The 27,275-nt window shown below is 36.3% G+C and overlaps 2 protein-coding genes across 2 annotated transcripts; one reads left to right on the top strand and one right to left on the bottom strand.

The window, feature by feature from the left end:
- Positions 1-1,282: 1,282 nt before the first annotated feature.
- LOC110795876 (uncharacterized) lies at positions 1,283-6,894 on the bottom strand. Its single transcript, XM_022000910.2, has 7 exons — positions 6,607-6,894; positions 4,263-4,292; positions 4,083-4,181; positions 2,517-2,634; positions 1,985-2,282; positions 1,824-1,878; positions 1,283-1,591 (listed from the first exon to the last, which is right to left on the bottom strand). The coding sequence occupies exons 1-7, from the start codon at positions 6,733-6,735 to the stop codon at positions 1,523-1,525; spliced, it is 798 nt and encodes a 265-aa protein (XP_021856602.1). The 5' UTR covers positions 6,736-6,894; the 3' UTR covers positions 1,283-1,522.
- Positions 6,895-13,904: 7,010 nt separating this feature from the next.
- On the top strand, positions 13,905-22,676 carry LOC110795886 (uncharacterized). The gene is made up of 12 exons (XM_056842464.1): positions 13,905-14,070; positions 14,181-14,242; positions 18,196-18,246; positions 18,354-18,380; positions 18,549-18,653; positions 18,799-18,906; positions 19,134-19,205; positions 19,393-19,443; positions 19,913-19,975; positions 20,062-20,186; positions 20,807-20,999; positions 21,802-22,676. The coding sequence occupies exons 1-12, from the start codon at positions 13,971-13,973 to the stop codon at positions 22,531-22,533; spliced, it is 1,689 nt and encodes a 562-aa protein (XP_056698442.1). The 5' UTR covers positions 13,905-13,970; the 3' UTR covers positions 22,534-22,676.
- The last annotated feature ends 4,599 nt before the right edge of the window (positions 22,677-27,275 follow it).

The raw sequence follows: 27,275 nt of genomic DNA on the forward strand, positions 1-27,275 counted from the left end.
TCAACTTTGGCGGAAAAATATTAACTAATTAGTCAAGATATACATATTAAGATTACTTTTTTTTTTTTTTGACATCGGCTAGAACTTACAAAAAAAGAACAAAATAAAAAACAAAACTAATCCGGCTCCAAAGGATGTTGTGCCACACGAATTCCAAGTTGAATTGCTGCTTGGGCCAAGTTATGAGACTGTCGAACTTGATCTCGATCAACCTTGTGAATGACACATCTGCTGAAATTCTTACCTTTATGACGAATGCTCGAAAGCGTCCATTCCTGTTGATAGTCTGGGGTCCCAGAATTCTGCAGATTTGTAACTAAAGTAGCAGATTGAGTCAATTAAAAGTGAAATAGCCCAATCTATTCCTTGTAAACAAGCCTTAGCTTCTGCATGAGCCGCCGAGCTTGCCATACCCCAATCATTGCCTTCCTTTTCTCCATTCACTACAACTATATTTGACGATAAGAACCAGCCCATTCCAGCACGGTGACCAATTTTCTGCCATGCTGCATCAACTTGTAGTTGATATGTCATTGGACCCTCATTACCTTGACCAATGTCAATCTTAAGAAGTCCTGGAGGATAAGTAGAACAATGTTGTTGCGGTGAAGGTAAATCCATGCTTGATATCCGAGTTCCGGTAAAAACCCTGTATTGAGTCATTGTGTCTTCCACCTGAGCTAAAACTGCATGTACTGTGGGATTCTGTTCCCGAAACACCTTATGGTTTCTAGAAATCCATAATGCCCAAAGAGTACTAAGAAAATACGGGAGTCTGTCTCCTTGACGACCATCCGAGCTTATAAAAAGTCGGATATAGTAGAGAATCCATTTTTGGAGGGAAAGATTCTCTTTGAAAGTAGAGTGGACTCCTAGCAATCCACACATCCAAACCTGCCTTGCTATCGAACACCATCGAAACACATGTTGATCATCCTCTTCCTGATTCCCACGAATTAGGCACCCCACATCGATTTGTATTCCTCTATAAAGTAAATTTGCTTTTACTGCAAGACTCCAAAGCATAATTTTCCAAACAAAAATTTTCCACTTAGGAGGAATGTTCAAAGCCTAAAGTTGTTTATAGAAAGCTTGATTCGATTCCATAAAGTTCACATTTGTATCTTCCTTGTTTAGATCCTGTAGATATGCATAACCATATTTAACTGTGTAATTACCTTATGTCGTGGCCAAATCAGGTAATCATCTTCTAGTGTCCCAGGTAACTCTGTTGATAAAATAGCACGAGCACCGGTGCTTTCAAAATTCTTCCATACCTTGATCGTATCCCATTGAAAATTACTTTATTTAAAACTATCAGAAAATAAACTGTCCAAGAGATCTGTTCTACAATACAATGACAGAAAATAATGTATAACCGGGTTTGAGTTTGACAACAACTAAATATAAATCTAGAACCCCCTTATTTTTTTAAAGGAAGGTCATATAAATCACAGTAAATAATAACTAAAAAACAAGCTGCATGACTGAAGATCTTGAAGTGTTATTTCCTGCTTCAGATTTAAGACACTGCACTGCACAATGATTTATAAGCGTCGACGCACAGTTTGAATTTCTCTTCAGCTGCTGCCTGCATTTGTCAAAGTAGTCACCATGTTAACTTGTTAAAAGTAGCAAAGTCAGCTTTTAAATATAGTGCGCAATTTTAATGATCATGAACATCCTAGAAAAAAATATGGATCTACAGAAGGTTTAAAGAGAGATAAATGGGTGACAATGTGACATAGATGTTAAGTGTATAATTGTATGACATTTACTGGGCAACAATATTGGTTGAAGAATTTGAAATCTGGAATGCTAACCTGTGAAGAGCCTTGATGTTTATCAGGATGCCACTTCAGCGCCGACAAGTGAAAACTGCAAGGGTAAAAACATCAGTAAAAGATAGTAAGAAAAATCACCCGTGATTCACACTGTTCAACACTGAATTTGAGTTGATAATCCAGTCAATTATAGAGCTTACGCATTTTTCACATCTTTCAACTTCAGAGGACCATTTTGCGGAAGGCCAAGGACAGCTCTATCTGAACATGATCCTACATTAAAAGCCTCGGCTTCAGAATCAGGTTCATCTGTTGTTTTCCAATCTTTTTGATGATCACTTGTATGGTGAAATGAATCTCTCCAATCAAATCCAGGAGTTGATCTTTGAGAAGTTCCCGTCCATGACCATGAATACCGTCTATTTCCAAAAGAAGCTTGAAACCGAGGTTCGCGATGATCATCATCGTCTTCCGACAGATATCGTTTTCGAAACTCACCTAAGTGAAGCATCCTCTATATCAGAAGATTTTCTTTGAATTAATATTTTAATGAAAAGGAACGCAAAGAACATAGGAATTAAGGATTTAACAAAAGAGCTCCAGGAAAAAGAAAGTGATATGCCATTACGGAGAGACTTAAAAAAAACCAAGAAAATTCAGAATTTCAGACATCAATTAGCCGGTTGTGCATGAAACACATAGTAGGACAAAAATGAAGTAGCATAATCTCACGTCTTATTCTATGGTTGTGGATCTTTTGAGAACGATCTGACTTTGAACGGCCTTTATTTGTGGAGCTTTTCGATTTCTCACCACTGTTGAGATCCCAGCTACTTGCTCCATGCAATTTCTGAAATATACAATTGTCAGACAAGTTTACTCACCTAATATATAAAGACTACCTCTATGTCATCAGAATACAAACAAATTCATTACAATAATGCAGGTTTTAATTTCAAAACAGTATGCACACCATGACACAACAACCCAAGAATCCAATTTCGTCTTCTTTTTTTTTTTTTTGGTTGTTGTAAAAAAAAAGTCGTCCATTCCACTTTACCAATTCAGATAAGATTCTAAAAACGTAATAAGTTCCGCCTAAAAATGCCTTGGTTCACCCCCATGAACTCTTACCCACTACAGTTATTTGGACTTCCTAAAGGATAATTAGGACGCTACCAAATTCTTATTGCTGGTAAGTCTGGTATACTATGAAGAAAGTTTTACAAAAACACTCCAAAGAATTGGCATTTCAAAGAAAATCAAACACGAAGATAAAGTAAATCCTATAATCACCCCTGCAGTAACATTACTTCTTCTTTTGCTAGTCTTTTCAAGAATACTGAAACAGCAGAATCCGCCAGAAGAACATCCTTATATAATAAGCCTTATTTATGTTATACCCAGATACATACCAACAAAGATACTTGGTAATATACCAACAAAGATACTTGGTAATATACCAACAAAGACACTTGGTAATATACCCAGATATCTCTTGATTGAAGAAGGATACAAAATGGCGAACCGCTTAAAACCTGGATTTCTTGGGAGGTCATAAGATACCGTAGTTCTATATATAAATGCCTCAACCAGCTAATATAATTAATAATATAGTTCCCTGAATCTAACTAAGCCCAAATAACCTGAAAATATACTTCCCATGTTCTCTTTTAATTGCAACGTTTTGACTTTCACACTTGTTACTGCACAAGTTAGACAATTAACATCTTTATATTATCTGTTACTAATACTCCCTACGTCTCTTTTTATTCTTTACGTTTGACCTCTTGCACGTTTATTAACGACTAATTAATGTGCATTGAGATTTCTCCATTTGTTTATTTAAACAAGGAAAATTACGTTTATTTATAATGTTTTCACTTTTATCAAAATTATGATATTGAGAATATGAGAAAAATTTAATGTCCTAATAGAAAGATGTGAGAAACTAAATAACCCAATGAATTTAAATGGTTAAAATGATATTGGACACGAATTTTGATAGAATATTAAAGCATCTATGTGATGATATAAAACGAAATGTAAAAAATATTTTGAGACATCCAAAAAGGAAAACGTAAAGAACAAAAAGAGACGGAGGGAGTAGTAAATTATGAAAATTTAATACAAAATATTTTGAACATGTACATTAAGACTAATCCAACCTTTTACACGATAACAATTGTTTTCACATATTAGTAAAGAAAATTAGGTCAAAGTGAGGTAGGTGGGAATGGCAAAACTCATAACATTGCAATTGACTGAGAAAAAATGAAGTACATGATAGTGCAATACCTGAAAAGAAGTTCCTGACTCCCCATATTTAGAGACGAGACTCCAAAGTGCCTTCTTTGAATCAGCTCGCTTTTGACGCGTCACATATCGGGCATAATTCTGGAATTTTGGTTCTATTATATGAAATCATGAGCAATCACAGAGAACTAAAGACAACATAGAAGGAAAACAGATGTGTACTTTCGATGGTGGCGGAGCTCCCCCAGAGTCCTGTCATGGATAGAGGGAGAAGAAACACTAGTTATACCTTTTCAAGACTTATATAAACAATTTAACAAACAATGGTGAGAATTGAACTATCTTGAAGTTTACCTTTAGGGCCATGCCCAAATAAGATAATTTTAAGAAAGTTAATAAGTTTTGATAAGTTCTAACAAGCTCAGATAAGCTAATAAGTTTTGATAAGTTCATACAAGTTCAGATAAGTGAAAATCGAGTGAATAGAACGCACCCTAAGTTACATTTTCTTTTAAAAAGCGAGGTTATAAAATCATTTACTTCGTATACAGAAAACACAAGTAGATAAATTATGTGATTATCTTCCAGTGTTCTGTTTTTGTCTCCAAGAGACCAAAAAATGTCAAGTAACCATATATATGCTCAACCATTGATTTAGAGCCAAAAAAATAAACCTTAACCATTATAAGGAGTTGAAACTGCATTGTAGGCCAATTCAAAGTGTCAATCACTTGAAATTTCAACATAAGAAGAAAGGGGGGATAATAGCAACTGGGGAATTTACTGTGCTAAACTCTCCTGCGGTCCTACCTGACCACAAAGAGTTATAGCAGAAATAGACATAACACAAATTAACAGTGGGTCCCCCTTAAAGAAGATACCATATCCCTCTATTAAGAAAATTTTGAGAAGCCCCAGCAACCAAAAGTACTCACAAGAGGTCTCCCCACCAAGCCAACTTAAAGTCATGGTGTAGTCATTAATATGAAATTCCAGCAACCTCCCCAAAAGAACCCAGAAAACACCAGTGATATGCAAGAAAACAAAGAAGAAAACCCGGCGATTGGGAAAGGTAGGGTTCAAAGGATTCCATACAAAGTACTTACTAACAACTCGGTGTTCCAAAGTGCAGAAGGCTCCATTGAAGGACAATGAGTCAATGACCAACTTCCAGCATATAAACGTAATTAGAAACCAACGTAACAATATACATTGAGACCTCTCAGGCTCATAAATCTGCCCCCAGAGAACAGGACAACATCTCTTGCTTCCGATGTGCACAAAACCAAAGACATACCGCATTACCTTTCAACAAGGAAGAGGAATATGACTAGCAACTAATCCTTGAATCAAATCTATCATTCTATCCACACACTCAAACAGTCAAACACATCCATGCCGCCATTAAACTTTTCAATAAGGAAATTGAATAGAGCCAAAAGTCCAAAACTCATACCCGGATCATATCTTATTGGATTTAAAACAAATCCGACCCTCTCCTAACTATTTAAAATTCTAACATCTGAGTAGGATGGTGATATGAGCCAGCTATAGAGCAATTTGAAAACTAAAATCAACTCAGCCAAAATTTGAGTCGTTAACAAAATGAGTCAAACTAGTCGAAACATCTTGAATAACTGGAAAAGAGTTAACACAACCAACACAAAGGATACTCCCTATTACTCCTCTTTCCTAGGCCTCAAGGGGGTTCTATGGGCCAAATGCAGGTTTAAATCTTGCTTAAGTGAAGTACAGTCAAGCTACAAAGAGAAGTAGAGAACCATGTTGGATAGAAGAGAACCGTACACTGGATACTACACCATGGCTCAAGCTTCATCAAAAGTTCATCTGCATTTCTACATTGAAGTCCTTGGTTTCAATATGTAAGGAGGCTATTATCCTGTTCTAAGGTGCTCATGTGCTCCCCGATTAAATGGAAACAAGAAAATTCTAGTGCAACAATGATGAGCATATGGATAAGGCATATTGCCAAATTTTCCAACACCGCGTAAATCTTAATTCCATTCTTTTTTATCAACTGTCATTTTCTGTTTCTATGACTCGATCCCTAACTAATCTTGGTACAAGAGGCATCGACTTCACGAGGTAATCGGTGCGATACTGCAATTAGCCAATTACTCCCCCCAATGGCCAAAAATTACCAACCAAAATCAGTATCCCAGTATGAGAATTGTCTCACTTCTAGCAATGTAAAGATGAATGAACAAAATCGTGTGGCCTAGTAATCTACTCAATCTGGCGATGTGTCCCGTACCAATAGCCGGCCCCTGATACATAACTTAAGGTTTTCTACCCATAATTTAGCAATTACCCAGAACATCAGCTCATTGTTTTAAATAATCAATACTAGTATAAATACCACTCATCAATCTAATTCCAGTTTCCCTCGCACATATATAAAATATGACATTTTTTAGCTCCTTCCAATTCTCCAATTTCTCTAAATTAAATTAATTAAGAATAGAGATTGCAGCTCAAAATTATGGATGAAGTATGAAAAGAATAAAAATAATTAATTGAAAAAGGAGGGAAAAAGAAAACTTACATAATCCCATTTGTTCTTCCATTTTTCGTTGTAAATTGGAGTTGAATGCAAATAAGCGAATTTGGTTGATGAAAAATCAATCGAATTCCGCGAAATCAAAAAGCTCCGGCATCTGGGCACCGTCTGCATTGACGCAATTGATGGAAAAAGTGAAACTTTTCAGCTGTCCTGATTGGATAATTGAATCTTCCGAAGATGGAAATTGGGTAAATTTTTCTAATTCCACCATTTTAGGTTTTAGGATCGGAGTTTGCCTTTGTAATTCAGGCTTTCATTTTGCGCTTCTTTTTGGCGGCTATGGGCTAACCCAACATACTGTCACGACTAACTATTCACGAACGGGCGCCCGCGCGGCTCCTGATTCTCACGGCTTAATTCAGGTCAGCTTACCAATATGTCACTATAGGCACACGAACACAGTCATTGGGCCATAGTATCGAGAAACGTCAAACACGGGACAATAAGGAGACAAGAGAACGCTAAGGGTGTGTTAACTTCGCCTAACACCTGAATTTATTTAGATATATTAGACCGAATTGAACCTAGTTAGTCTAATAGGTTCTGCTTGGAACTTAGAAGCCCAATAATTGCAATTTATCTGAACTTATTAAAACTGAAACTTTTTTTAAACCGAAGATAATGCACCCTAACATGTATCATATCCCAAAAAGATAATTTGTCTAGTGAATTGACCAACACTCCAATTCTCGTTGCCTCGTGTCTCATTTTTTGTGTATTGTGTTTTGGTTAACCAATCTATACTAAATTTTAAAACATGAAATTTTGATGTCATTTTCATTTTGTAGTTTATGATTTTAAAACATCATAGTAACAGTTAAGCCATGTTTGGTATAAATTTAGGAAAGGAATTAAATAAGGGGAAAGGGTAATGCTAACTATAACTCCATTATAAGTTGTTTGACAAACCTTAGGGAAAGAATTACTTGTAACAAATAGGGATCGACGAGGACAACAATTTTGTTACCACAAGGTTATGAGACGTAACCAATGGTTGTAATGGTTACCCTTACGAAATGAATTGTGTTACCACACCTCTCATACCAAACACTGGGTAATGAAAATAGTTAAGTGATTTCATTTCCATCACTTTAAAACACTATACCAAGCAATAGATCACATTTGAGCATGCAACTCTCCTAGTCTCATCTTTGAGGCGAAGTAAGCCAATTACATTGCCTATATTGGTAAGGTTAAGCAGTTTAATCGCATTTCTCGTCCCTCGCTCTGATCTGATGTTGTCGCTCATGCTCTTATAATGGACTGTGAATTAAAAATTAATCACTTATCGTGCCCCAAAATGGAAAATTGAAAATCAATAATTGTGGTTAAACTATTTACCACAATTATTGTGGTTCAACTATTTACCCATGCCCCATGACTTCGTGCCCGTGCGGCCCGTGCTTTTTCCGTGCTCGTGTCGGGTCGGGATTTTTCGTGCCCAGTCGGACCGGCCCGGCCCACATCCATTTTTTCTCCATCTAAGTCAAATTCAGATTATATATTCCGTATGTTTTTTTTATGGTGCGAGGGAGGGGCAGTTAATTTTCCTTATTTCCTTCATTTTTTAAGTTTATAATTAAAGACAAAAAAATTCATGACGTTGCATTTATCAATACGCATTAGGGATGTAAGTGGGACAGGTTTTATGGGAGATCCGCCCCCGACCGCCCCAAGTAGGCGAAAATGAAGGGAGGAGCGTTGATGGGACGAGGATGGATATAAAAATCATACGTGCCATGGATGATGGGCGGGTGTGAATTTGTGCTGGACACGCTCCATCCCCGCCCATTCACATTGAAATAAATCCAACGAGATGCCGAGGTCAATATTTGTTCTACGATTAATGCATAGAACAATAGAACAAAGTACTCCTCCCAGTTTATAACTAAAACACTCTTAACAAACCTTCGAGCATCAATTATAAGGCTAACTCTTATTTACCCACTCTTAATCTCTCTCCTCCTCTACATCATCACCATCTCTTATTAAGAGTTATCTACCAAAAATCCAAGAAATAGGCCACCTCTTATACACTATCTCTTACATACAATTTCACGTGTTTTCTCTTTTTTTTTAAAAAGAAATATAAGTAAAAAGCATACATAAAATACACCTCATACCCCTTCTTATTTCTAAGAGATACCTCTTATTTAGAGGATGTCTCAATCAACCTCTAAATAAGAGGTAGCTAAGAGTTACATTAATTTTTTTAAGAGCTAGCTCTTAGACATTCTCTCTCCTTAAGAGGGGGCTAAGAGTAAGCTACAATTGATGCTCTTCGTCTGCTCTCACGTTTTGTCAACAGTTCCTCATTTGCGGCAGGTACTGGCCGTACGCCCGTACTACTGTAGTTAACTTAACGGATTTTTCATGAAATACCCCTCAATTTCACGAAATTCACCAAATGACCCTCACCTTTAATATAATACCCAAACTACCCTTACTAATGACGCGCCGTTAGTCCGCCGTTAGTCTGCCGTTAGCCTACTTTTTTAATTCACCAAATGCCCCTACAATGTAACTTATTTCACCAAATACCTCTGTTTTAAAATATAATTCACCAAATGCCCAAATGTAAAAATTACCTTTTTAAAGCCCAACGGCTAGTTTTTTGGGATTGAAAAATAGCCGTAGCTTATTGTTTTAGTATAAACAACCCTGTTCTGAGTGTTTATTTAGTCACCAAATTGTTTTGTTGTAGTTTCATCTCATTTTGTGTCATGAGTTATCATTCAAAATCATCATCCACACATAATGAGTCCACATATGTTAGAGTCTCAAATAAAATCTGTTATCGTGGGAGGAAATTTGTCATTCGTAGCTCCGATACAACACTCAATCCACAAAGGGTATACTAAAAGTGTGATCCAAGCAACAATGGCGAATATGCTTAATTATGATGTTTTTGATCCATACTACATATTGTTTCAGTATATCTGTCATTATATGAAGTTATTTTTGAATGGTGAATATGATAATTATGATGTTTTTGAATGGTGAATATGCTTAATCTAGTTTGATATGTGATGTTTTTTTGTGTGTTGAATATGCTTAATCTGTTGCTGATATTTTTAGTACACTTTATTTCTGACACATCTGAAACTATTAGCAGCAGAAATGCTAGATTGATTACAATTTCATGAGGAAGCACTTTAGTTCCCAAATATGGAGTAATTAACAAGAGAAATACGCAACAAGGCAGCACAAGTAAGCATCACGAGTAGCTGCTTCAATTTGTTGTAAAGACAACATAGTAGCACCCCAACTTCCTAGAGGTGTTGTAATCCCCCGTAAATTTATAAATTTTATTAATATATTTTAACGTATATTATTTATATTTAAATAGAATTTATGAATTTTAAGTAATAAATATATAATTAACGTATATTTATTTTATTTTAAGTACGTTCTAAATATTTAACAATTTTTGAACTTTATTATATTTATATATTTAATGTATAATTAATTTTATTTAAATATATTCTAAATATTTTAACGATTTGTGCAATCAAGAATAATTTTAGAATTTTAAGTTGAAAAGAATTTGAATTACGAAAATTGATTGAATTTAGAAAATGATCCTATTTAGTTTTGGATTCGAATCATAAAAGCTAAATCCTAATTCTAGCCCACTTGGAAAAGCCCAACATTAAAATCCAAAGCCAAAACCCCACCCAAACCATTTTCACGTAAAACACCAAAACCCTTTTTCTTTCTCTCTGTTTCACGTACAGCAAGCAACACTCAGCCGTTTTTCTCTCTCCTTCCTTCACGCCACTGCGTCCTGCTCAGTCGCCGAACCACCAGTCCGTCGCCGCCGGTAAGGCTCCTCACCTTCTGCTCCTTCGACCTCCTTCTCCATCGTTCCTTGCCTCCTAATTTCTTGCATTCTTCTTCCTTTTGTTGTGTCGGTTCGCACGCAACAACAGCAGTCACGAGCCTCACCGCCGTGAGTCTTCCTCGCCGTCAGCTCAACCCCGACCACCGCGCACGATAGTCCTCTCTCCTTCCGCCCTTTTCTTTCTATTTTCGTTCTTTTTCATTGCTTGTCCTTCTCCTTTTCGTGGTTGACTTCTGCCCATCCGCGCAGCCACCACCATCGCGTGCCGCCACCGCACGCAACCACCTTGCTCAGCCTCGGCGCGAGCCACCGCCTGTCCGCCGGCCAGCTCTTCTCTCCCTCTTGAATTGGTTATTTTCTTAAACCCTAAACAAATTGATGTTTTAATTATGTTTATTAATTTAATTTATGTTTCTTGAATTAAAATTATAATCGTTATGGTTTAATCAATTTTTTTCAGATTATATGTTGTTGAAATTAATTTAATTATTTTCAGATTTGTTAATTACGTTAAGTTAGGGTTTTAATGGAGTTTTAATAATTTAATTCATGTTTCTTGAATATAAATTATAAGCTTTTATGATTAAGTTAGATTTTCAGATTATATACTATGCTTAATTAACAATTTAATTTTCAGATTACATAATTGAATTGAAATAAGAGTTTTTAATTATTAAAGTGTGAATTTTTAAGGTTTTTAATGATTAAATCATAATAGAATGACTATATATTATTAAAGCTATTATTTTTACGATTTTAAGAACGTTGATTATGTTTTGTGGACGTTTGAAATTATTCTATATTGCTGGAAATTTTAAAAGGGATGTTTTATTGGAGTTTAGAACGTTTTGGGATCATTAGTTTAATAGTTACTATTCTAGGAAGTTATTTAGTTAAGTTTCGATATTTGGGATGGTTCAAAATATGTTTGGGATGTATTTAGAATACTTTAGTATTGCTGTAAATTGTTGGATGTTAATTGGGGAATTTTATTGGTTGTTTTTAGGCGGAGAATTCTTTGTAGGCGATTTTTGAATTCGTTAAAGTGGCCTATCGGTTTGTTTACACAAGGTACGTACATACCTGTGTGCTTGGAATGAGTGTGATTTGTTGAAACCATATTGAAATGATTAAGGAACTTGGTTATGTTGAAATTGTTGATGAACTAGGTTATGTTGAAGTGCATGTTTAATATTGTTGGATGGACATGTTAAGCATATATATTTCGTTATGAGAATTATAGCATGTTAGTATGGATGATTGATGCGAACATGTTGGTTGGGAACATTAGATTATTATATATATTGATTCAGATCGATCGTTCATTGTTTCCCTTTTAGCTTTTCACTACTTTATAATGGCCGAGGACCTTGTTTAGTAAGTTGAAACCTTATACCCATATAGAGGAGTTGATCAGTATTAAAGGAAATGTTGGATTTAATTGGAATGAGTCTTGATTGACATATCTGTGGTCACGTACTAAATTCCAAGATAAAAACAGTGGAGAATAATTGTTGATTGTATGACTTATGTGATTTTTGAGTCATAACAGAGTTTAATTTGTAAATCATGTAAAGTGAAACTGAGTAGCAATAGCTTTAGACTGTGCACGTCTAAAGTGACGGACAATCAGGAGTTGGGGTCATGGGTCGCCTATGGCTTTTTCTGGGGCCGGATTGATCACCGGTTCTATTTTTATTTAAAAGTCCCTCGATATCGCAGGTCATTGGGGTTTACGGAGTCGCGCCCGTACCTCGTCTTCCTTAGTGAAGAAGAAGAAGTTTTTAGTAGACAACTCAGTCCATTGACTATTTCAATTAAAATAATACTCTTGTTATAAAAGTCTAGTCCAGTCTAGCTTAGTCTAGTCAAGTGTGGTATTCAAATTAATATGTGTCGTTTGCCCTTACTTATGTTTCATCAGCATCATGTTATGATTGTTCGTTTAATAGAATCATGTTAGGATTATTATTGATTTAGTATGTAGTACTCAGCTTTGCTGATTACGTGCTTTTGCTTGTGCATGTTGATCATGGCTATGCCTTATTGATCCTGTGATGACCCAATCTTTGGTGAGCAGTCTCTAAGGATCAATAAGCATTGTCCATCTGCAGGTTGGAAGATGTTGCATCATTGGGATCGGGAATAGAGAGCTTGTATTTAGTTTTGATTTGCTAAGTTGACTTGGGTTTGTTAATTGGGACTTTAAACTTGTCATACTATTTATATTTCCTTATTTTCGTTGGATGATTTTTGGGATTAAACCTGTAATCGATTACTTATAAACCTCAAATTAGTTTTATGTTTTCCGCTGCAAAATTCTGAATAAGCCGTTACGTTTTCACACGGGCGATAATGCCTTGATAATTCTCTACATTTTACATTAAAAGATTATTTTAGAAAAGAGAGAATTGTCGGGGTGTTACAGGTGCTGCAGGACATTTAAGCACGTACAAAAACAATTCTTTACCCGGTGTAAATAGATTCGTCAAATATTGCAATCCAAATGTTTTGAACTTTTCATTGGTCTGTTTTTCATCCTGTTTAACAGTTACAACCAATTCACCCAAATCAAAAGCATTCCTGCATTGAATCCCATAATCTCTGTTTAACGCTTTAAGACAGTTGTTCATTTTAACAGCAACAAAGGTAAGCTCTTGTCTTTGGAAGAACTAGGCCAGTGAACAAATAGGTTTATTAATCCGCAACAACTGGATAATCAAGCAATTGTCGAAGAAACACAGCTTCACTATGACAACTTTTTCAGCAAGTTGGTGTTTGGCGTCATATTGACAGTAGTGTCTTTCGATGTCTAGTCCTATTATGGACATGTGGTTGTCGCTAGAGCTACGGATTTTTGACAGCAACTTCCCCAAACTATGATTAAGCCCGGTTATGGTGTAAACTAATGTTGTATTCGCATCTAATAATAAAAAGACTCTCACTTGTCTTAAAAAAAATGGAGAGAGAGAACCCAACCCCAACCAAACCCCAACCCCAACCCCAACCAATGGACAATTGTTAGCCGGAGAAAACACAGAAACGCCACCAACAAATTAGCACGAAAACCTGCTTCATCAATTTCCTCCCCCGTAACACCAGCCGACAAGGACTGTTCCATCTTTTCGGTCGACATACACATGCCCAAAAACTAGCCGTTGGGCTTTAAAAAGGTAATTTTTACATTTGGGCATTTGGTGAATTGTATTTTAAAATAGGGGTATTTGGTGAAATAAGTTACATTGTAGGGGCATTTGGTGAATTAGAAAAGTAGACTAACGGCGGACTAACGGCGTGTCATTAGTAAGGGTAGTTTGGGTATTATATTAAAGGTGAGAGGCATTTGGTGAATTTCTGAAAGTTGAGGGCATTTGGTGAATTTCGTAAAAATTAAGGGGTTTTCATGAAAAGTCTGATGCTCAATTTATTTGCAGCAAATAAAAGTTCAAATAATACCGAGTATCAAAATTTCATTCAGAGTTCGTGAATTTCAATTCTAAGAATGGCGTCCAACTATACTGAATCTGTTGAGCAGCAAGCGGCTTCAACAAAGATTCAAATATACCCAACTGCTAATTCTGGAATTTCTTCCTTCTGGAAAGGTCTCATCTTCTCTCTACTCATCCAGAATATTTGGGGAAAAAAATGTAGAAAAAGAAACCCTTCGATTTTCTGCTTATTCATGAACAAGGTAATTGTTTTTGTTATGCAGATAAATATGAAAAGGATGCTAAAAAGTATTGGGATATTTTCTATAAGCGTCACCAAGACAAAGTAAGTTAATTTTATTCATCTTTTCTGATTTATAATTGCTGTTGTGCCTACTTGATTTACAGTTAATTAGGTCTTTGTTAGATTGTAGAATGAAAAGGTTATAATTTGTTGTTTCTGATTGTAATGAGATTGGTTGTTGCTATGTAATGTGAGTTCATTGATTTGAAAAAAGGGCTTTAGATGTGCAAATGAATTTCTTTTGGGAAATTTTGCTGAGTAGTGTTAAATTTTGCTTTCACTCTAGGATTATTGTTGGTGATTCTCGCCGAAACCTGTCATATTTATTGTTATGAGGGGTTGAATTAACGTGACAATTGTTAATGGATCAATGAAGCATTTGTTTGTGGCCATTAACAGGCACCCTAGCTAAGCAAGTATTAATATTAAAATTTCTTATAGCTTACAAAGCAGTGTCAATCTAGAAAAAGATTTTGAAAATCTGATAGGATGAAATGGGGGATCTCATCAACAAGTGAAGGGGTTAATAGTATAATAGGAATGAAATTAACCGGTTGTGAATGAAATAAGCAATGGATGGACTGATGGAGTCATGGAGGTAGTGGCGATTGTAAGGACTTGGTGGAAGAGAGGAGGAGGTTGACAAGGTAATTGCTTAGTGCTGAGTGAGGGTAATAATCACGCATCCCTCTTTGTTTTACAACATATTACCTATTGAATAATTATCTTCAGTCCAAGCATGGCCCAATAGAGAAGGTCTCCTGCTTTACATCATAACTCACCCTTGGTACACTTTCTATGAAGAATTCCTTGCAGTAAACCTTAATCATATGCAAGGCGTTTTAATGATTATTGAGGTCCTATTACATTTATGGAACAACATTAGTCTAATATAACACATTCTGATTTCTTTACTTGATAACTTCTGACCAAAACAATGGCAAGTACCTTGGACACTTGGAGACTTGGAGTAATACATCAGTTACGGACTGCTTTCCTTCTCCTCTCGGAGCATTAAGTTCCTAGAAGATTCTTGCATTCCTTTCCAGCTGGAAAGAATGAACAGCCACTTGTTAAGTGACTGTAATTCTGTATGCAGTAGATTTGGCTGAGCTCCCATTGTATCGATCGTCAGAAAAACTGTAGCTTATCCCACCACCGTATTAAAGCTCTAGAGAAACCAAATTGAAACAGTAACTTTCTCCATTTTGTACCTGAGAAAAATAAGGATCATTGCTCTCCATATCCTAGTGGGCCAGTCGCGATGTCTGCAATTTAAATCACGTTGCTTTCCCGATCTAGACCATCTGCCCGGTATTGACAGTTTGTACTCCAAAATGTAAAACCTTTGGATGATCTGAGAACTATGCACTATTTTTTTCCATGGAACTTTTACATCACCTCATAGTTGAACTTCTGCTGTAATCATAGTATTACCATTCTACAGGGGTTGCACATAATTTCTGGACTCTGATACCAAACACTTTCTCATTTTCTAGGCTACTTGAGGAGAAATAAACGAGTACTCAATATCTTTGCCGTTCACGTAGTAGCCTCCACCCGTCTCTCCCGAAGTTTGTCCTTCTTTTGGCTAACTTCCTCAGGTTTTACATGGTGCAGTAAGTTCACCCTAGCTCCAAGTTCTAAGATTGATGATATTTACCTTTCATATAACTTTGGCTAGCTAGTATGACTGCAAGCTACTAGAACTTTTGTTTTTTTTTTTTAATCTTTTTTTGTTGTTGTTGTTGGGGGTGGGGGGGGGGGGGGATGGTGGGTGAGGTGGGGGCAGGGACTGGGGGATCTGTTGCTTCTTCTAGAAGCATATTTGACAAGCAATTTGGATGATCTTCACAACCTTCTACAAAAGGAGGATATTCTTAGATAAATACATAAGCCTTAATTAGCTGAAGCCTAGCAGAAAAAGTGAGAAGATTAGAAGTCCAAGAATAAATTCTTGTTAGGATTCTCTCGATAAGAGTTTGACACTTAATTATTGGCTATTGATAAACCCTATATTGGAATTGTAGCTCTTCAAGAATGTGCTTTTTAGTATTGGACACCACCCGAAATAATATGAACTTTTTGGCACATCAGTTTGCAGAGCAGGGTTTGACATAAATGCTTCACATTTTGAAAGAGGTCTTCTGCAAAACATATGTGATATTTCGAGGAATTAGCCATCATCCTCTTCTACTTTGAAACGGGTTAGAAAGTTCATCTTTTACAATAACAATGGACAGGGGTTGCGCTACCCAATTCACTACCCCGGAAAGCACATTCTACTGAGTTAGGCTGTGTATAACTTTGATCATGCACCCTGGAGAAATACCTTCCTTGTATATTCGACATAAAAGGATATTGCGTGGAATTAGCCGTCCTTTCAGAAGAGCAGATTGTAAATCGTGAAATTCTGATCTGTAATTCATTAATCTATTGGAAAAAATTATCGGAATTAGCTTACAGGCTTAGTTTTAAAAGGCACAAGGCACAAGGCACAAAGGGTCCTTGCCTCCTTGGAGCCTAGGCGAAGGTGCGCGCCCTGGATATGAGACACACCTTTTTTATTTTGCTGTCCAACAGGGGTAAAATTGTAATTACAAAAAATTAAAATAGCTATTTGAAAAAACATAAAGAGGGGACTGGGGGTTCAAGCAACTGTACTATTTGAGAGGAAGTGGGGCGCCTACCTAGGAGATATAGATGGATTATGGAAAGATACAATAAAATAAGGGAGAAAAGATAAGGAAAATTTGAAACACCTATATTATTATTACTTCCAGATTCAAGTATTAATGAAGCTTCCAGTTTGAAAAAGAATTTAAAAAGAGTAGGAAAGAAGAGAGAAAGGTAGGTCGAAGTGAGAAGACAGAGGAAGAAATTGAAGACGGGAGAGAAGGGAAGAAGAAAGAAGGAAAGATTACATACATGGAAAATCAAATCGAAATTGAAATTGGGATTTTGGGGAAGGGTTTTCTCTCCTCTAGTCCTCTGGGAGACCCTTAAGTCACGTGAAATTAAAGAAAAAACAAATAAAACAAATGACACATCCTAGGGAAATATGGTGTATCAGTGTATGCGCTACAGCCTGCGCCTGTACTCACATTGCGCCTTGGCACACTTTTTAAAAACTAAGGTTGCAGGGTGCAATAAGAAAAGGGTCTAAACTCTAAATTTTTTAGCGTATGAAAGGATGAGATAGTCTACCTTTGCTATTAGGGGATGGTGGTACAATTTATTTCTCTCTAGGTAATTTGATTAAATAAAATGTTGAATAGCATTACGCCATTACATACCTCATCTTTGAGGATAGGACAACACAATAAGGATATCAAAACTATCAGCTCCAGGAGTCTCTAAATCATTGTATTTCCTCTTGGAAGCTGTTATATACAGGGCGTGTAGTTGGTCCTTAGGATACTCAGCTTCACCATTGGAAGTTCAATAGATGAGGGCCCCAGTAGCATATACAAATGGCTAAACATTTTATGTTTTGTGCTGAGGACCATCAATTATTTTCATACTTTCATTCTTCGCTTTGGCTCTTTGCACAAGACTATTAACTTCTTAATCTATTATATGCCTGACTTGTCTGTAGAAAACCATGAAAAAAAACAAAATTGGGATCTTGACCCAACTGCATGTCTCCAATTATTGCTGCTGGAGACTCCTTTTGTGAGTTACATACTTACATGTTCTTCAAATGGAGAGCTTGACAGCTCCTGCAGCTCTGACCTAATTTGACATATTCTCTTTGCCAATCCCATAACTGTTGAGAATTATTTTCTATATGAGGTCCTTCCAACTACATCATTTTGTGCGACATGAGCATAGGGTGGCCGTGCACATGCCCACTGTAAACTTTCCGTTTATTGATATTTGGGAGTACTCCGTAAGAAACAAAACAAACGTGATATGGTATTTGAAATATCTAAGTGGCTGTTTCTGTAGTTGATAATTGTTGCTAATTAATCATTTGTCTATGACTGCATCAGTTCTTCAAGGATCGACATTACTTGGACAAAGAATGGGGTCGCCATTTTACTGTAAGATCTAGGTTTCTTAGAGTATTACTCCTTAACATAATGACAATTTGTTCCTAGAATAAATTGGCATGTTTTTAATTTTCTAAACTTATCTGTGTGTATTTCAGGGGCTTGGAGGAAAAGTTCTTCTAGAGGTCTGTTTCGACTGCCCAAAAATTTTAATGGAACTTTTCCGTCTTATCTTCCGCACTAGTGTTCTAGAATTGCCCAAAATTTTAATGGGGCTTGTAGTATTTATGTATATGCCAGTAGCTGAATGTATTATATTCTGAACAAGCTTGAATGAATGGATTGACAAACAGGTTGGATGCGGTGCTGGAAATACCATTTTCCCTCTTCGTGCTACTTACCCAGATGTCTTTGTACATGCATGTGACTTCTCTCAGCGAGCTATAACCTTAGTGAAGGTGTGAAAAACCCCGTCCCAGGAAATTAACATGTCATATCCTTGCTTCAATTATGTATTTTTTCCCCTGTATTTGTGCTGAACAGTTAATCATTTCTATAATCTACTACTTAAGGGATCCTTTTTCTTTCTTCCTTTATTGGCAGTCCCACAGAGAATACTCAGAGACCTGCATAAATGCATTTGTTTGCGATCTGACGAGTGATGACCTGAGCAAACAAATACCTTCCTTATCTGTGGATATTGTGACTATGGTATACAAATAATCCCTATTGGTTCTCATAGTTTTTTGTGAAAGCAACTTTTTCCTTGTACTTGAAGCAACTTTAGCAAGCTGCTTAAGTTAGGTTCCATGTTGCATTAGTGTCAGTTTCCTCTACCATTATTGAGTCACAAGTTATTGGACCAATTATGTGTTAAGAATCTGTCCGTCTGTAGTTGTCTATTGATGTGCTATTCAACAAGCTGACCCTTTAAGCAGATTTTTGTCTTGTCTGCAGTGTCGCCTGAGAAAATGTCACTAGCACTGCAAAATATCAGAAAAGTTCTTAAGGTAAACCATTTGCACTTAATAATTTTTGGTTTTTTTAGGATGTTACATATTGAACCCAGCTGGGGCAGTTTTTTTTGTTGTTGTTAAATATTTAGATTTTATTAACTAAAAGGACTGAGTACAAGTGCTAAGTGTAATTGGGGCAGATTTTTCTACAAACCTGAACCATGCTTTTCTTTGTTTCCAGCCAAATGGTATCGTGCTTTTTCGTGATTATGCCACTGGTGATCTTGCTCAGGTATTGTTCTGGATTCCTTTTTTGTTTTTGGTTTCAGCCTTCAGCCTTATGCATTTCTTATCTCATATCTACTTCCTTCATGATACTTGAGAGTATTATAGATTTGTGATATTTTTCCTTTGTATTTTGGTCAAATTTCATCTGGAATATCACTTATTGGTCTGTTTCTATTGTGGAATTTTCTGATGGAAAGTCAGATGGTTTTGTGCATACTTGTTCATGTCCCCTTCCCCCAAAAAAGGGACGGATAAATACTTAAACAGTTTCTCACTTCCCATGATTGAGGTTACCTCCTCTGCCCACCCCCTGCTCTGCCTCCCCTCTTTACATAAATAAACAGTAGAGAGTAAAGAAAGATATGAGAAGAATTGGCTGGACAATTTATGAGAAATTATGAAATTATAATTTATGTACTTTTTTCAGTTAGTCTGTGTTTACTATATGATGGACTTCTTTTTACTTTTGGCAGGAGAGGTTTACATGCAAAGATCAAAAAATCAGTGAAAATTTCTATGTCAGAGGTGATGGTACAGTAAGTTTTCTTTATTGCTTGTGTTAGCAATCAGTATTCTTATTTTTATTTGTGTAGTTACTTATTCTGTTCAATATATAATCCAGCGAGCTTTCTACTTTTCTGAGGAGTGCCTTAGACAGTTGTTTGAAGAAAATGGATTTGTTACTGAAGAGATTGGAATACATTGCAAACAAGTAGAGAATCGATCTCGTGAATTGGTTATGAACCGGTATGTGTAAGATTTGCAGTTTTTGCCATCCAGTTGAATTTAGTTTGTACTGTGGTAGGCTGTTGCTGAACTGTGAAAGACAAATACCTAACAACCACTAGCCAATGCAGATAGGGAAATACTATAAAAGTTTACAGGATGGGGGTAAAATACTACTTCGTATATAATATAGACGTATCCTATTGTAGCTCAGTGGTTTACTGCTACTGTTAAAACTTAAAAGTGTTGATCATTAGCTAATTATGAGACTGCTAGCACATTTTGTACTAACTCATTTATTGAACTTGTTAGTGTTCTTTACTCCAGTTGTCAATTTTCAGATGATGAGTGTCTGCATTGTGATTTATTGATCAAAAGATAAAGTATGTAGCATATCCTGAACAGTTAATTGTTTGAAATTTTGCATTTAACTTCAATCTTCCATGAAGTTTTCAATGTGTTTATGCATCTTATTCTATCCTTCTTTGGTGTATCCAAGCAACTGTGCACATTTAGACAAGAGTAATGGTATAGATTAATTTGCTTGTTTAATGTTTTTGGCATTTCTATGATGCAAGGCAATAAAAGTTACCAATTTTAGAACCTCTCATTTGAGTCCTATCATTTACATGTAATTACAGTCGATGGGTACAAAGTGTATTCCGTGTCTCAAAAACAGAGAATGGTCTGGACCTAAATAACAGCGCTCTTAATGGAGAAAGTATTGAAAGTGAAGTCAAGGAAACTGTTGTTGAGGTGCCTCTCTCCGTAGAATTTGACATGTCAGAAGACGTGGCCGCACAGATGTTTGGTATTTCACCATCTAATGATGAGGTAAACCTGGATTTTAGAACTCTCTGGTGTTTGATGATTTAATGTGTGATAGTGTCACTTAAACATTTTACCAGATGGCATGTCAACATGACAACTTGCTCGTATTATAGGTTATTTTGGTGTGCTAATCAATATTGTGTCAATTTATATAACATCTCAATTTGACTGTTTGAGTCGTTTGATTCTCAATAAGGGTTGTCAGCTATCTGGATCTTTTTACCTTTTTTAAGAGAGAATGATATGATTTTTCTCGGTCAAACGGACTTCACAAAACTTGGGTGTCAATTTAGAGTGGTACAGAACTAAACTAACAGTTTGATCAAACGGACCAAACAATAAACCACACTAGAATATACTTGCTCGTATATAGGCCATGTAAAAATTCCAAACTACGTAGGAAACAAACACCTAACTATACTAGGACTTCTGATAAAATTAAAATACGGAGTACATCTTTTTTCCTACACGTAAACTCAAATCTAAGGGACTAGCCAAACCGTGCAAGACTCCTACTAACGCATTACAATATACTTCCTAACAGGACTGGGAATAAGCCTAATAGACTCCTTGTATGTCAAGTTTCTTTTCCGTGGTACATCTCTTTGAACACGAACCATGATGTTGGCTTTGAATCTTGACCATAGCTATTCAAATCCACATCAGAACAATAAAGAAAATAAAAGGAATAGAGTAAAAAGCTCATGTTTTTAGACTGTTGCAGTTTGTTAATTATTGATACTCCTTATATGCCTTAACCTGATGTTAATGTAACTCATGTAAGCTACATTCCTATATATACCAGGTTATGGATGTCAGTTTCGGGGAGTTGAATTTCAAGATTAAGGTACTCTCGAAAGAGAATCAACACACATGCAAATCAACTGGGTTGATGTTATGGGAATCTGCTCGTTTGATGGCTTCTATCCTTGCAGAAAATCCATCAATAACTGCAGGAAAACGCGTTCTGGAACTAGGCTGTGGTTGTTCAGGCGTATGCTCAATGATTGCCGCTCAATCTGCTCATCTTGTAGTTGCCACTGATGGAGATGATTCTGCACTTGACTTGTTGACTCAAAATGTCTCTGAAAATCTCACACCAAAAAACCTAAGCAAATTATTGGTTAGAACACTATACTGGGGTAACCAAGAACACATCAATGCAATAAAGAAGGAGAATGAACTAGGGTTTGAAGTGATCATAGGTACAGATGTGACATACATTTCTGAAGCAATTTTACCGTTGTTTGCAACCGCTGCAGAGCTTCTTTCAGATCATACCACCTCGGAAGAACTGTCAGAGCCGGCCCTAATTCTCTGCCATGTGTTGCGAAGAGTAGATGAGCCGTCCATACTTTCAGCAGCATCGCAGTTTGGATTTAGGCTTGTTGATAGGTGGCCGAATTCGCAAAGTATTATGAGTTCCTGGTTCTCCAAGATTAACTCAAAGGATGAGATCCCGAGTACTGCATTGAGCATTCTGTATTTCCAAAGAGTAATCTTGGATTCATCAACAGATTTGGTGATCAAGGATTAGTTTTTGAACAAACTCAACTATTGATTTAATTCCCAAATTTTGGATTTTTGTATCATTTGTTACTTTGTACGGAGTATTATTTATGAACCTGATATTCATAGAAAAGCTGGAGAAATATTTCTAATCAGTGCGGTTCTTCTTCATGTCACTGGCTAAAATGTTGTTAAGCTCTAATCATCAATAGTTGTTGTATTGCGCGTTTAATTGAATGAGTTCTTATGCTTGTTCTTTTAGAATGACTTTTAATGGGTGAGTTATATGGCCACCAATATACGGAGTAGTGATTTTACAGGCAACCTGTATTTTGGTTGTAAATTGTCTCAATTCAAGAGCGAAGGTTCCCCCTCACCCTTTAAGGCTTAGTGTATTCACTGGCCTGGTCTAGTTTTTCTTGTTTCGTCTGAATGTTTTCTGTGAGCGTTTTTTACCTTTTCTGGTCCAATATGATCTGATTTTTCTTATTTGGTCGAAATTTAAGAAAAATAAATAATAATCATTAAAAATTAGGTGAAGAGGATATGGGGGAAAAAATCCGGTTTGGTTTTGAAAGGTCAATTTAGATCAAGTCAACATTTTTGCATTTTGGAGGGTTAGATCGTGTTAAATAACCCAAAAAAACGAATCAAGCATTGTACGAACTACCAAACTAGCTAGAATAGATAACAGGTCCTATAAAGCAATTATAATGACTACGTAGTACTCCAATATAGGGAGTATAAAGTTCTCATTTGACCAAAGTATGAAAAATCAGGAGCTAAACTGTGGTTGTCAATTAAACTTGATAAAATTGATTCCCATTATAAGAACTGGTCGTTTATTTGATTGGAAAAAGGGAAACACAATCTCAACAAATGGTCATTTAAAATGATCAGGATTTGGTTATATAAAATTTAAAATTCATTAGATATTTTAAGAAGAATGTCCACGAACATATTCTCATATTCAATTCCATATTTCCATGCATCATCGCAATAATGTATTCATCGCAAATTCTCAATACGGAAGCAATGCATCATGCATGCATTTATGTATTTTAGTTTAAGCTGACGCAAATTTATGCTAATTTAATTAGTTTTTTTGTGTGTGTGAATGAGCCACAAGAACATTACAATTACAAAAGGGAAAGTACGTGATTCAAAGTTGTGACCTACAATGAATATAGGGAGGCAATTGGGTGAAAATTATTAGGTACACCCGGGTGTAAAGATGGTTGTGGGCCGGCCCGAAGCTCGACCAGACACGGCAAGAAAAAAGCCAGGCCCGACCCGAGCACGAAAAAGCCCGGCTCGGCACGGACACGAAGTCGTGGGCCATGGGCCGGGCCTGAGCCTTAATTTTTTGGAAAAAGCACGACAAGACACGGCACGACTCGACCCGACAGGACAAAGCACGCAAAATTTTATAAAATTAGCCTTAGGCACGACGGGCCGGCCTGGCACGGAAGCCCGTGGGCTCGTGCCGAGCCTTGTTTTGAACTTTTAGGCCCGGTTCGGCACGATACAACGTGTGCCTAGATTGGGCCGGGCCCGGTTAGGCCCACGACACGTGGGCTCGGTACGAAGCCCGGCCCCACCCACGGCCATCTTTACCCGGGTGCACCAGGCAGTACCCAATGGTATTTTTATGCTTATTGGTGATCCCTATCACATTTTCTCCTCACATGTTAGGAGAAAATGTGAGAGCGTGCAAGGCACACCCGAGTGCACGTAATATGTTCTATCGAGTGAGATTGTGCAAGCCTAGGTATCTCCCAAGATCTTTTGAAAATCGAGTTTAAAAATATTGAAATTTTCAAAAAAATAGGTAAATCATCCTACTTGCTCACTATCAAAAATTGCAAAATAAGGTTCTTGGACGTTCTACCCTTGATCATACACGAGGAATCAATCTTTAGCGACGAACAAGGATTTGCTTGGTAATCGATTTTTCTTCGATCTTATTCTTGCTTGCTTCTAGATATATATTTTCCCTATTTATTGGATTCCTTGTAAGAAAGCTCCCATATTCTCAAAAGCCACTAAACTCCCACTATCTTGCATGAAATCCATTTGATTAATTGAATGTGGAACATTGCATCTTGCTTATTCATAATCTTATGTCATTATTGTTACTTTTAGACATAATCGAGCATTATTTTTTTAAATTTTTTTTTTGGTAAAATAGCCAAATTTTATTACCAAAAGGTAAAATAATCGAGCATTATTGATATTGACTATTGAAGATATGCAATATGGCTTAGTTAACAACCCTTATTGGTCCCGTCAAAAAAAACAACCCTTGTTGGCATTGTATAATCAGTTGGATGAGTAAATCATTTTTTGAGAGAAGCCATCAATTATTCTATTTAGCATGCATGTTCAAAAGTAGGGAAATTCCCTTTTTGATTAATATTTAAAATTGAAGAAATCTAAAATCTTTAAAATGAGCAGGAAAAAAATTTAGGTTTACTTAGCCCTAGAAAGGTGCACCCTGACACGTACGTAGTAGCTATTCGGCGAAACTAGCGATAGCGGGTAGCGTTTAACGGTTGCATAGCGGGTAGTTGTTGAAGTAGCGGGTAGCGGTCAATAGTAGCGGGTAACAGTTAGCTGTCAAAGTAGCGGGTAACTAGTATTAGTGTTTGGTAAAAGTAGCGGTTGAGATTGTAAAATACAATAAAAGTTATATATTCTGTTTAAAACTTTATTATAATTTTATTAAACGCTACCCGCTACCTTCAAACGCTAAGGGCGTGTTCGGCGGTAGCATTTGAGGTAGCGTGTATCGTTTTGACTTGGTCAAGACGCTATTTGTAAAATTTGCAAGTGTTTGGTAAAGTAGCAATTTAGGTAGCGGTTAGTGGTTTAAGTAGCGGTTGGGTAACTTTTGTCAAACGTTAAAATTAGTAGTGTTTAAGGTAGCGGGTAGCGTTTGACAAATTTATAATAAAGTTTTAAATTATAATATCAACCGCTACTTTTACCGAACATTCATACAGAGTATTAATTAGTTACCCACTACTTTGACAGTTAATCGTTACCCGCTACACAACGCTAACCGCTACCGATAATTTTGCCGAACAGGGCCTAATATATATTTTTAAGTTTAGACAAAAGCTACCCAACCGCTAAATTTACCGCTAACCGCTACTCCACGGCCCACTACCATACCAAACACTTACATATTTTACAAGTAGCGTTTTGAATAGGTCAAAACGCTACCCGCTACCTCATACGTTACCGCCGAACACGACCTAAGTTTATTGGGAGGTGGAAGCATTATTTTTTTTATTATAGATTTTGAATATGAATTTATCCCGTTCCATCCACGCCAATTTCAACCAAATAAGTAACCCTAATGTTAACTTTTGTGTACGTCAAAGGCTTCAAATTTCCACCATGGCACCACCCTATCATTTTCAGAGACGAAGCTACGTTGGGCCCCTGTCAGAAATATGAAAATGTTATACTTCCTCCGTTCCTTTTGTTGTTTGTTATTTTACAGCTTTAACATCTTTTTCACCTCATTTTCCTTATTCAACATCAATTCACCATATTCAACTTTTTTCATTTCATCTCTCTTTAACACTCAATATTAACTCCATCTAATTTATATATTTTCAACTTTCAATTAATTCCTCCTATGTATATACTTTTTTTTTACTAATCACAAGCCTACAATAAAATTAACACTTAAAAAATGGCTAACAACCACTATATAATTGCCCGTTCATTTAACGGGCTCAAAAGCTAATTAAACTAATAAGCTAGCTTAGATTCAATAATAATAACTAGTGTTGGCCCGGGCGATGCCCCGATTGATACATCGAATAGTTAAAATTTTAGACTTTTCTTAAGCTCAATATTTGATAAAATACATGTATAGCACAAAGGGAAAATCATCCATCAAGTTCGTCAACTACACAAACAAACTACGTCATTTATCATCAGAAATAAGTTTTCAATTGCATCTCTTATCATTTGTATAATTTGTGGAATAAGTGATTCAAATTAATAAACACCAAATTAGATATATGCAGCCATGGAAGACATTTCTGTAGTTGATGCTTATGAGACTTATGACATCATGTTCATTTATGGTTATCCTAATTCTTTAATAATAAAAATTTTCCAAAATTAGTCAATAGAAAATAAAAAATTAGTTGTTTTAAACTTCAGGGTAACATTCATTTATAAATGAATGTGAAGAGATAAACCACAATTGGTTGTTGGTTAAGATGGTAATGGGGATAATCATCCACACTTGAGGTCTGCAGTTCGAACCTCATGATGTGGCACAAAGAGAAGAGTACTACGTGACACATAGACATTTTTCTCTAACGCCTTTTAATATTTTAGTATAGATTAGATAGGAGCAAATCTAAAGTCGACAACGAAGGTTACAGAATCCTTAAATGGTAGTAATAGAACAAATTCCAAAGTATTGTTAACAATTCTTGTGAGTTTAATTTGTGACGACGATGTCCACTAGCTTCTTACCATTTTTCCAAATTAATCATTGACCGGGGAATAATGTACTGATGAATAAGTTAATTAATGAACTTGACATGCAATATACTCGTATAGTTAATTAAACCTCCCGTTTTTGTTCCATTAACACAAACCTCACTTACGACACTCAGTTAATCTATCTTATACGTAGTACGTGGTATTCACTTTGGTACCACTTGTTAGAGAATAAACTCTTATAGTCTTATGGTATATGTTGAGGTACAAAACAAACAATTGTACGCTAAGGTCCCG

This window comes from Spinacia oleracea, chromosome 1, assembly GCF_020520425.1.
Source record: "Spinacia oleracea cultivar Varoflay chromosome 1, BTI_SOV_V1, whole genome shotgun sequence".
Lineage (NCBI taxonomy): Eukaryota > Viridiplantae > Streptophyta > Magnoliopsida > Caryophyllales > Amaranthaceae > Spinacia > Spinacia oleracea.